The 12,388-nt window shown below is 34.3% G+C and overlaps 1 protein-coding gene across 1 annotated transcript in view; it reads left to right on the forward strand.

Annotated features, from left to right (window-relative positions):
• LRRK2 (leucine-rich repeat kinase 2) overlaps nt 1-12,388 on the forward strand; it is a gene marked incomplete at its 5' end in the record, with an annotated part of 65,628 nt that overhangs the window by 34,110 nt on the left and 19,130 nt on the right. The window contains 11 exons of the mRNA XM_010018598.1: nt 1-41; nt 778-847; nt 1,296-1,516; nt 2,020-2,270; nt 3,611-3,759; nt 4,472-4,565; nt 6,366-6,552; nt 6,926-7,107; nt 7,625-7,854; nt 8,885-9,012; nt 10,202-10,420. The exon at nt 1-41 is cut by the window's left edge and continues 102 nt beyond it. Coding sequence (XP_010016900.1) covers nt 1-41; nt 778-847; nt 1,296-1,516; nt 2,020-2,270; nt 3,611-3,759; nt 4,472-4,565; nt 6,366-6,552; nt 6,926-7,107; nt 7,625-7,854; nt 8,885-9,012; nt 10,202-10,420 — 1,772 coding nt within the window. The remainder of the gene's footprint in view (nt 42-777; nt 848-1,295; nt 1,517-2,019; nt 2,271-3,610; nt 3,760-4,471; nt 4,566-6,365; nt 6,553-6,925; nt 7,108-7,624; nt 7,855-8,884; nt 9,013-10,201; nt 10,421-12,388) is intronic.

Consider the following 12,388-nt stretch of genomic DNA (forward strand, 5'->3'; position numbering starts at 1 on the left):
AAAGAGGTTCTCCTACCATGCCACGACATTCCTACTCTGTGGTAAGTCAGACCCTTATTTCTTCCACGCTTCCTGTAAGTCCATCTGTGTTACCTACTGCAAAGTTGCTGCTAATCAAGTGTTAGGAAAGGCCATGTGGGCTCTTGACCTGCTGTTGCCATTTAATATTTCCTTCTATTGCTGTGAAATTACCGTGCTCCAGATCACTGTACAGCTGAGAGTTTATTTCATCAAAAATTTATGATCAATAAAAGCACACATTCCTGTGAATTGCTCAAATTCCTGGTCTGATGTTCAACTGGAAATACAAAAACTGTGGGCCTATTTACAGAGACTTCACTAGCCTTAATGAAACTAATATTCAGACTGCTACTGTGATGAATGGAGACCAGTTTTGTAAGGAGACAGAAGAGGATAAATCCGTGGAATCAAAGTCAGGCTCCTTTGGAAGGAGCTTGTCTCTTTCCATTGACTATAAAAGGAAACTGGAGAGACTGGCTTCCCCAGAGAAGGGTTTTTTTGTAATATCATGCTCTATCCTATCACCCCTCCCTAGTGAAAGTTATTTTAGGTTGCCAAAAAGTGCACTACTTTCATTACACTTCAGATTGACTGTTCTTTCCTATTGCATGGATCAGTAAGTTTTATAAAGATGTGACCTATTGTTATTTTTAGTTGAAATGTATAGTTTCTTTGGGTTCCCCCTGGAAGTTCTGATTAAAAGTAACCATAGCCTCATGGGTCCATAACTGTTTTTTCTCTTCTGTGATTTTTCAGGGACCTGGCTCAGATTATGAACCATTAATGAAACAAAGAAGAAAATTCTTGCCTTCAGATGAATGCTTCAGTAAGAAAACTATACAGTTTAACATGCGTAACAGATTTTGCATCCTTAATTCTTTCACAAGCATAGCTTGCAAAGATTTTAGTCAGATGATATATTTCTTTACAAAGAAGAGGATACATTTTGTAAATACTACAGTGGAGTACATATCACGCGTATATAGGGATTTTTTTTTCCCTGGGTTTCACAAACAATTTATATAGAATTAGACAGACAATGATATTTCATGAGTGCCCTTTCTAGCTTTCAAAAGTTACTTCTGTTGTGCAGTGTGTAGGTGTCCATCTCTTCTCTACAAAATTCTGTCTCTTAATAGAAGTCTTCATGGATTTGGATCTTACCAGTATCCAAACATTTGCTGACTTCTGCATTTTTAGATCCCAGGTTTGCTTGATCTTAATTATGTGATAAATGAAATCATGCTATTTTTCCCATGTTTTTGTTTTAATAGAAAGCATCTCAAAAATTTCACCGCATATAAGACCATCAGACAGTCTTTCTTCATTGATCTCAGAAAAGGAATATATTAAATCACTAGATCTTTCATCAAATGAACTGGAGAACATTGATGCCATCAGCCAGAATAGCTGCTTAACTAGTCATCTGGAACATCTTGAGAAACTGGAGCTCCACCAAAATGCTCTTACAAACATTCCAGAACAACTGTGTGAAGTAATTCTGCCTAATTTTATGTAATACAAGTTGAGATTAGTTACAATAAGTTGTTTGTCTCCAACAATGTATCCGTAACAGTACTACTCATGAATATGGGAGTATATTTCATACATTCACTCAATTTTCATTCAGTGGATTTATATTCAGCTAGAAATAAAAATATTTTTATGGAACTGTTTTAAGTCTTTTACTGCAGAGAAATGCTTTAGGACATGTTATATTGAGTAACATAATAATGTAAATGGAACTGAGAAATGCAGGCAATTTATAGCTGTTACATTTTATGAAACTAAGCTAATAAATTTTGAAGACTGCTTTATATTTTATTCTTTAATAGAAATATTATGGCTTACATTGGTATGATTGCTGTTTTCTGCTGGTTTTCCTAGTAAGAGAAATATAAGTAAATTAATAAATTGTATAAAATATAACTCAATTTAAAACATATGTATTCATATTTTCACTTATCTTTTTAAAAACAAATTATCCTTTTCTTTCAGAACTTGAAGTGCTTGACTTACTTGGATTTGCACAGTAACCGATTTACTTCTTTTCCTACTTATTTACTGAAAATGAATTGTATTGCAAATCTTGATATCTCTCGAAATGACATTGGACCTTCCTTTGCTTTGGATCCATACCTCAGATGTCCAACTCTAAAGCAACTTAATCTTTCATACAATCAGCTCGTGTGCACTCCTGAATTTCTTACAAATGTTGCTGAAAATCTGGAACAGTTATTGCTGGAAGGGTGAGTAGCATTAGTAAATGGAATGGAGCATAACAAACACAATAGCAAATAATGTATTTGTCATTCAGAAAGATGACTGTTATAGCATGGAAAGGATAGTTTAGTCTGCAGTGAAACACTGACATTATCTTGGAGGACGTGAACAACATTGTATGTGTGAACTGCTACAATTTTCCATGTTGTATTACAGAGTACCTGAGAATATCTGTATTGGGCCTTGATGGAATCTAATAGCATTGCAGTTTCAGTGACACACTGAAAATGTTGTAGTTCAGCATTTTTCTACTGCCATACTGTTCATTCACGGGACTGTCTCTGTTGTCTAACATATTCAACTAGGGTTTTGGTATACAGAACAGAGTTTTCACTCTATTTCGTGTTCACCAAAGGTTTTTGTATTCACCAAAGGTTTTTTAATTGTAGTTCATGGAATTGCATTTATTGTTTATGGATATGTTTTAAATTACAGAAGCAGAGAAAAATGTGTAATTTTTTGTTTACTAACACTTTTTATTATATTTGTTAATGACTGAGATGATAATTCATACCTATATGGAATTCCGAAGAGTACTATTATTGATAGCTCTGTAAACTGTGGATACTGTCTCATTCTTCTCCTATAATTTATTTTAAATAAGATGGTGATATTTTATTTTACACAGAAGCTGATAAAAAATAAAGATAGCAACGTAAGTAACTAAAGGAAGCAGTATTAAATATGAATCAAATATATGAAAGGGATATTTTGAATTCAAAATCGTGTTGCATTTCTTCTCTTCATTAGCTTTATTTTGCACTTTATTAGCAATATTACCTTTGCAAAACAGTGCTGCCTGGTTCTTCTGTCTCTGTATTTTCAGTATCTTTGTTTCTTTCTGGTGGTGTTCTTCCCAGAATACATTGTTTGTAGCATTGTATACCCATCCTGAATTGTATCCCCTATACAAAATTCCATTATTTTTTTGGTTCTAGATTGATAGTCCATCTGTGACTATAATCCTACAAACACACATCTTTAGTAAACAGAATTACTTACAAATGCAACAGTCGTCTTTGTGTGGGATTGAGCTGCAGTATGTAATGAGGAAATGACACCTTGTAGTACATGCTGACGTTTGCTCTCCAAATTAGTTAAAACAATCTTAGTATCAGTCACATAATGTATTGTTGCCACACTACCAGGCTTTTTACTGACTGATCGGTCTTTATACAGACAAAAGTCTTATTTATGGTTTACTAGTATAAGGATAGCATTGTCAGATCAATACTCTTTACTTTCATTTATTAGTTAATAGTTTCTGAACAAAACATGGATTATTTTTTTCTTATTATTCTCACAGAAACAAAATTTCATGCTTACGTTCACCCATATGCTTGAAAGAACTGAAAATTTTAAACATTAGTAAGAACAATATTTCATCCCTTGCTGAGAATGTCTTTGTGGGCTGTACAAAACTGGAGCAGTTCAATGCCAGGATGAATGCTCTTGGTAAGTGTGAAAATAGTATCCACCTTCTAGAAACCATTCCCAGCCGCAAACTTCCTCAGCCACCAGCATTCAGAGTCTTGGGAGAACAGAAAAGGAGAATTCCACATATGCTTGTCCCGAGCGTGTTCTGGTGGCTTAGCATATTTTGTGCAAAGGTATCAAAATTAATTTATCTATGAAAAATACAAATTACATAAATGAGATTTTAATGGTACTGTATGAGTTCATAAGTTACTCTCAGAATTTATTTCTGTCTTCGAGATAAAACCTTCCACTTTTAAATTACTGTGACAGTATTTCAGAAGGTAGCTCTTAGACCTGCATTAAACACAGCTGAATTGTTGGAGTCATTTTTATATGCATAAGACTCACCACTCACAGTGTGAATGATGGGAATGTATGTATACTGGCAATACAGCAAAGTGTAAATGAGTTCATTTCAGTATTTAATGCCAGTATGAGATGAAGTATAGTATGATGTAATGTGATAAACGCCAATACATTAACTCTGTTCTAAACTTCTTTTGTTTTGGGAGTTTAGTTTTAAACAAACTAAGGTTTCAGGTTCTGCCTTTGGTAGCTTGTACAAAGGCCTGTGTATATAGAAGATGATGGACTGACCGGTTTAGTTTGTCTTTGATTTTAGAAAATTTGAGTCTTAAAAATAAACAGTTCTGAAAAGTAATAGGATTAATCTCTTTTTCTGCTTTAGAAATAATACCTGACTTGTCATCCAGCATAACAAGCTTAAAATTATCTCAAAATCTTTTTACTAAAGTTCCAGAAGCAATTCTTCTTCTACCACAGTAAGTTATTATTGTATTTATTGAAGTTGCTGTAAGTTCTTGATGAAGAAAATCTCATGACAAGACATGCATGTTTTACTGATTTTCAGGAAATTTTCTCTAACATATTAAAGCCAAAAATTAGTAGCTTTTAACTGAAGACAAATCAGTCACATTTTCTTCATTATTTTGAGAAACTCTGATCCTCAAATTCAGATCATCGTTATTGAGTATGTATTGCTTGAACTGAAGCTGACAATTCTTGCTGAGAAGTCCAGAATGAATTTATTATTTTCTTGAAACCAGCAATAAAAAGACACTGGCAATTTTTCCTTTTCAACATTTGCACAAAGCTACTGAGATTAGTTTTTCACTTCCCAAATATCACAAGATACTTATTCTCAAAAATGACACTTCCTCCAGATGGGATTGTGATAAAGATGCATGTGACATTTATTTTGGTATACCTTCAATGCATTTCTCTTGTGAAAATTAAACTTCTGCTTTTTTTTATAGAAGTTTCTGACCTTAGCAGATCACTAGAATCAGATTGTGGAAGGAGAGCTTGCAAGGCTTGATCAGATCAGTTACCTATCTATCTATGTATCTGATAGATGTGGGTAGGTGTGAGTGCTGGGAAGGCAGATGCACAAATTTGTGAACTTACATTGATCAAATTTACATAGAGCACGTCATTATTAACATGATATTACCGTGTTTCAGCATGCTAACATTTGTGTTCACAGCAGTAGACTTAATGGATGTGTTAAAAATGGTGCAGCTTCCAGGTTCTATGTCTCCCAGCCCAGACAAATCAATGAGTTGCATGCTTCATGTTCCACAGTAGCATAAACAGCATGCGTGTCCAACAGATGGCTCACAGAAATTAAATGTTCTTCTTTATGTACTTCTTATATATATGTGTAGTTGAACTATATAGTTTATGCACATAATATGTATTTAGAAACGTTCTGATAAAAGTGTGAGATATCTGTACCATCCGGCGTTAGTCTCATAAGTTAGGAACAAGAAAGAGAGCAGCCCAGATCACCTAGTGAGGCTCCACAGTTTGTAAGTAAGTGGAATGTTTTCTAGAAAGTTGGTAATACCAGGAAGTTCCCCATTGCTTTTTTTTTCTATTTGAAATTTGTAAAAAAGCACATGAAAATGCATATTAGTGTTATGCTAAATTGCAGTTACCTTTTTAAATATATTTATTCTAGCAAATTAAACATTGCACATAACAGGTCCTGCCATGAGCTATAACTGGAATCATGAACTAAGTTCCATTCTCTGTTACTTGTATAAATGTATATTAACTATACTGTTTACAGTTGAATTACAGGAATGTAAACCATATTTATCTGTATCTTCTACTAATCTGAGCAGAGTCGTGCACATCTGCTAATTGTAGAAAGAATAAGGAAGTGGACTATTACCACAATACGTACACTTATTTAAAGTGACTCTTCCAGTTACTGTCTGCAACATATACATCCACAGTGTGGATGTTTCTTTTCATGACCAGGCAATTTCATCCACAGAAAAATACATTGAAAGAATATTATACTACATCAATCATATGTATTTTGTTTCTTTTTTTTTCCTGAGGTAACAAAGACCTACTTAAAATATCATCTTAATTACTTTTGCTTGTAGTAGCAATTCTCTATCTTCTTCAATCTACATTCCTGTCTGAGAACTGTATGTTCTGATATCTAATCCATTTGTTTATTATTAAAAAGTAATACAGTTCCAGTACAAATCTCAGGTTTACTTTTTTCATTTTCTAACTTCTCATTTTATTTTCTGTGTTTCCAGTTTGCGATCAGTAGATTTAAGCCAAAACAAGATCATAAGCCTGCCTGGACCAATGCACTGGAAATCATTAAACTTAAGGGAGCTGTTATTTAATCATAATCAAATAGACATCTTGGACTTGAGTGAAAAGGCATGTGTATGGTCTAGGCTAGAAAAGCTACACCTATCCCACAACAAGTTAAAAGAGGTAAAGTATAAGATTCTACCTAAAGAAAACTAAATAGTTTTCCAATGTTCTTTTGATTTTCATGTCACCTCTCACACCATCATAAATTCTATTAATAAAAGGTATGTAAGTGCAAATAATACTTCTTTTGAATGAAAATACTGTATTTTTTTAACCTTTTCTGTCTGGAATGTGTCATCGTATAATCAGTTTGTATAATTAATTCATTTGGAGGTCTGTTGTGTATTACTGTGGGGAAATTAGGCCTGTTTATTAAAAAAAGCTAAAAATACAGTGGTAAAAATAATACCTAGTTTTGTTAAGTATTTAGTGTATTCATGCTCATACTGGTTTTTGTAATGTTTCATTTCCCATTAAATGTTCTTTTACTTAGATTCCGCCTCAGATTGGCTTCCTAGAGAACTTGACTTCTCTGGATGTAAGTCATAATTCGGATTTGAGATTCTTTCCTGATGAAATGGGAAGACTGTCCAAAATCTGGGATCTTCCTTTGGAAGGACTCCATCTTAATTTAGATTTCAAACATGTGGGATGCAAAGCCAGAGACATTATCAGGTTTGTTGCTCTATTGTTCTTGAATATCCTTATGTTGCTTTCTTGGGATATGCAGTAAGCATTAAGAAAGCAGCATATCCTTTTGAAAAAACATGCTCGTTTCACTTACAAAATCGAGCATGCTGCTCTATGGAAGGTATCATATCATATGAACTCACACACGTAAAACAGATTATAGTGCTTTATATTTTTAACAGTATTACTTCTTGAGTTTGGTGGTTCTATAAACCATGCAAGAAATGGTGCTTACCAATTATTTCTAATATGTTTCTTGTGTTCTCAAGTACACAGAGCATATTTTCTGGGTAATTACACAACAAAAAAAGGCATATTCTGAATTAAGCTTTAATTTTCAAATCTTAAATTAGAATAGATTGTTAAAATCCCAGTAATATCAAAGACATATTGAAAATTTAAAGAAAATGGTATGGGTTTAGATTTTTCCTTGGTCTTCAGTTCTGTTGGTTTTTTTCTTTATTACACACTGCTGTGAGTTCTGCAAACTTTTTTATGCCAGATTTCTTCAACAACGACTGAAGAAGGCTGTACCTTATAACAGAATGAAGCTCATGATTGTTGGAAACACCGGCAGTGGGAAAACTACCCTGCTACAACAATTAATGAAATGCAAACGAACAGAATTGGGCTCTCCAAAAGCTACAGTAGGCATTGATGTAGAAGACTGGATCATTCAAGGGAAAGGCAAAATGAAGAAAGATCTTATATTAAATGTGTGGGATTTTGGAGGTATTTAAAGAGCTTATTGTCCTTAACTATTGTCTTTTTATAACACATTAATGCATTACTTATTCTTGGAGTCAGCCTGTGAAATTTTGAATTGTGAACAGTAGAATCGTGCAATCTTACACCAAAAGTCAACTGTCTACTTATAAATTAGTGAATTCTGTAAGTGGGTAGCTAATCCCTCAGATTTAATATAAAGCCTCAGAAATTTCTCATCCCCAGAAGTGGTCTGACCACTCATTTTGACCATAGCACTTTAGAACTGTCATTTCAGAATAGCAAGAAACTGTAATCATGAGAAGAATCATCTTCCACTCAACTCTGTTTCTCCCTTTTGTAGTCTGTGTCTCTCTAGGCTCTACAGCATCACTGTTCTATAAGATCATATTAAAGAAAGAACTTAGAAGGAGTCTTTGAACTTCAAGGTTTTGGAAATCTTTCTAAGTTTGGGCAACTCCAGAAGCACTTGTAAAATTCAGGGGCGCTTTAGACTATAGAAGAGTTATTTTTAAACGTGGGTCTGTGATCATTTAACTACAGTCTCTATCACAATGGATAAGCACAGAAGAGCAGCATTTAAGCTGAATGTCCAGCTTCAATTGTGATTTTAAGCGCTTAATCATGTGAACCTGTGAGTCTTATTTTAAAGTTGCTGGAAGGATAAAAGCAAGGAAGGGAAGAAGGAAGGGGGGTATAAAGGAATGAGGGAGAAATTCAATATTGGAATTTTAAAAGAATCTTGAACTTTCAAGTTGTGTTTGTAGCAACCATGTTTATCCAGTTGTTAAATCTTACACTTCTTTTTTTAAAACTAGTGTACATACTTAAACACTACGCTTTAGTCAGTAAGCTACCACAGAGTACCTACCTAAAATTCGTAGTTATTATAGGATTCCTCTCAATTTAGATAATTTTCTGTAAACATTAATTTCATTTGTGGATTAGTGATCTGAGAATAAGTGTTCTGCTGTCTTTCTGTGATCTGAAAATGTTCGGTGAGAGAAGTACTAAACGGGAAATTTTTTATCATTAGGACAAGAAGAGTTCTACAGTACCCATCCACATTTTATGACCCAAAGAGCTTTATATCTTGCTGTTTATGATCTCAGCAAAGGACATGCAGAGGTAGATGCTATGAAGCCGTGGCTTTTTAACATCAAGGTAAGCCATAGATATGTACAGAATGGAATTTCACATTCCAGGGAGCTGCTGGTGAACATCACATAAACCACAAATATTTTTAGACACAGAAAAGGGGAAGAAGCTCCTCAGTAAGTAAAAATAGTAAGATTAAACGAGCTGAAATATACAATATATTGGATATGAAAATATTTGTACACGTAAAAAATACAATCATCAGCACCATTTTGTACTTAAAATGGTAGACAGTGATGTGCAAAAGAATAGTTTGCATAATCTGGCAATATTTGAAATTGACTGATGAAAATAAGAAAGGGATAGTGTTAAAGGGATGAGTAGTTAAACCTGCTTTTTTTTTTTACACCATTGTAAATTCTGTGGAAATCAGAATTTTACTAATTTAAAACTGACTAGATGCAGGTTTGAAATCATGCTGTTAAGTGTATGCTTAGAATCCTGTTGTTAATAGAAGTGATTCCAGGACTGTGGTAGGAAAATTGGTTTGAGAATCTGCCTACGTATTTTCCTTCTGCACTAAGTGTTTTAATTTAATTTGACGGAGTCACCCCATGGTGGGTGAGCATTACTTGTCTTTTCCTTTTGTATGTTGGTTAGCCATGGCTGGGCAATGCAATTAGATGAAGATTTTATATACTGATCCTGTTAAACTTGTCTTTTTCACTCTTTCCACTTGAGCAGTGATACAGGACAGAGAGTTGCAGTCAGTTTAGTGTTTATGAACACCATTTCTGATGTGTTCTCCATTGCTGTGCAGTGCTTGCCAGTGTGTCATTGCTGCACTGTTCTGATGACAACTAGTAGAGTACCCTTTGCTTTTCCATTTTGTTGGGCATTTTTAATGAAGAATACAGTTGTCCCTCTAATGTACTGACAATGTTATTAATCTGCAATGTATGAAATCTAGATCTACACTTCTTCCTTTTAGAAAAAGCAGATTTTTGGCTATTTCTACTTTGAAGTAGACTGCTCTCTGTATGTTAAAAAATGTGTTTCGTATTTATAGGCCATTATATGGGATTGCAGTTTAAACTTACTCTGAATAAAGACAGGAAATGGTATTTCAGATTTCAAACTTACTTAAAAGAGTTATATTTAAGGATTTTTCTTTGTATTGATTGTTTTGACTAAATTGCTCACATTTTATGTGGGTATAAAACAGTAACATCAACTGTCTGGATTTTACTAACAGGCCCGAGCTTCAACATCCCCCGTCATTCTTGTTGGCACTCATTTAGATGTTTCTGATGAAATGCAACGTAAAGCCTGCATGAGTAAAATTACTAGAGAGCTCTTGAATAAGCGAGGCTTCCCAGCAATCCAGGATTATCACTTTGTGAATGCTACTGAAGAATCCGATTCCGTTATCAGACTTCGGAAAATTATAATAAAGGAGAGTCTTCACTTCAAGGTGACTACATACTGTTCATGATGTTGAAAACACCCTAGTTTTAGTTAAGTATTGAACATTAAATAACACATAATTAAATACATTTTTAGTGTGATAGCAAACTCATCTTGCCTTATATAAAATGTTACATGCAGCAAAATAATGAAGGAAAATTGTCAGGTTTGTTTTAATTTCATTTTCCTCCAAAAAAATCACCTTAGTAAAAATCTCAGCTAAGTTATGTTTTCAAGCACTAGGGCCATAAATAGGATATTTAATTAAAAATAGGCTGTCTTTTTTTTATGAAGAAATCTGGTCAAAACCTGCTTTTTGTTGGATGGCGTCATGTAATTGCAATAGTATGTACTGCAAGATTTCAGGGGACCAGGAAGTAAGATTTTGTGATTTCTGAAAACCAGCTAATTCTCCATTTACTGGTTTTATTTTACATAGTATGAAACTATTCCTAAAAAGGGGAATTCCCTGGTATCTCCTAAGCCACAGCATGAAGCAATAGGTGTGAATAATAAGCATGAAGAGACTAGCCCAGGCATGGATCTTATAGAGAGAGAGGATCCAATCTGTTGCAAAAGAATATACATATTTTTATTTTTCCATTTATACAACATCCATCATGTACAGTCTCATAACATGTTAAAGAGTGGTGTCCTGTGCTCTGTGCTACTGAAGTCAGTGGCAGAACTTCATAAATCATAGCAGAGCACAAATTTCTTCTGAATTACTGCCTGGAAGATTTTACAGAGCTAATGCTGTACTTATGACCAGCCTCACACTGGTGGTGTTTCAAAGGAGAGAAAGAGTACGCACACCTTATGTCTGTCTTTCAGGAACTACTAGCTTAGCCACATCTGTAATCTGCCTAACTTCATTCCACAGTTCAAGGAACAGCTAACCAGTGCTAAGTGGCAATGAGGTGGCCTATTCAGGTTGAATGAATTAATTCTATTTCTCATACATTCAGTAGGCATGAATAGAGCTGATGTTTGTAGATGTTTATCTAGCCCTGTATCTCACCACACTTTAGCACGCAGGAGAAGGTCTGCTTTTTGGAAACATTTCCCTCTGAGGTACCTAGGAGTTTTTCCTGTAACATCCACATCTTTTACGACTATGACTTAAACTGATGTTTAAACTTCACAAAAATGTAAGGTAGCCTGAAAAATTGAGATGTTTTCCATAAATAATGTAGGCATTTTGTAAAAAGAGTACTACAAGGTACCTTAGAAGTTAGACAAAGTGAGTTAAGTATTCAGCATTGTCATAAAGTGCTCTGAGTCTTTGAAGTTACACAAGGTACTAATCATATTTTTGACACATAAAAATGCCACAGTGCTTTGGTGTTTAACTTCTTTTAGAGGAAGATTACAAACTAAGAAGCCAATTTGGAAATGTTGGGAAAATTGTTTCCTATTTCCTCAAAAAAAACCCTAGCTCAGCAAGCACAGAGAATGAAAAATGTTGTTGGGTGCTAACATCAAAGGTCAAAAACTATCTTCAGGATTCAGGCTCAGGATACAGGGGAAAGCATGCGACTGTTTCCGCTGAGTGTCGCTAACCTGGCTTAATTTATTTCTTCCTCTCCTCTTGTCCACTGACTATCAGCAGTGGAGACTTAATTAAGCTACTACCCTTTTCCCCGCAGTTTATCTAAAGACATGTCTAGAAAGATTACAGATTACAAGAGGTATAAACTTTTTATTCATTTACCTCTGTTCTTGTGCTCACTTGAGATGTATGACATCATCTGTTCATACAGAAAATACTTTCCTTTTACTTCAAATCAAAGCCTTCTCTTTGAAATTATGTCTTCTGAGAAGACATCATTTTTTATGGAAATATGGAAATATTTTCTTCTTTGACTGTTGATTTTTAGAAGAACATTCATGTTAAAATTCTGGTAGAATTAGATACATCTACCTTTCAGAAGCCATGTTACTCAGTAAATGAGTGTCCTTGTTTCTTCTTGCT

Source organism: Nestor notabilis, unplaced genomic scaffold (genome assembly GCF_000696875.1).
Source record: "Nestor notabilis isolate BGI_N333 unplaced genomic scaffold, ASM69687v1 scaffold11577, whole genome shotgun sequence".
Lineage (NCBI taxonomy): Eukaryota > Metazoa > Chordata > Aves > Psittaciformes > Psittacidae > Nestor > Nestor notabilis.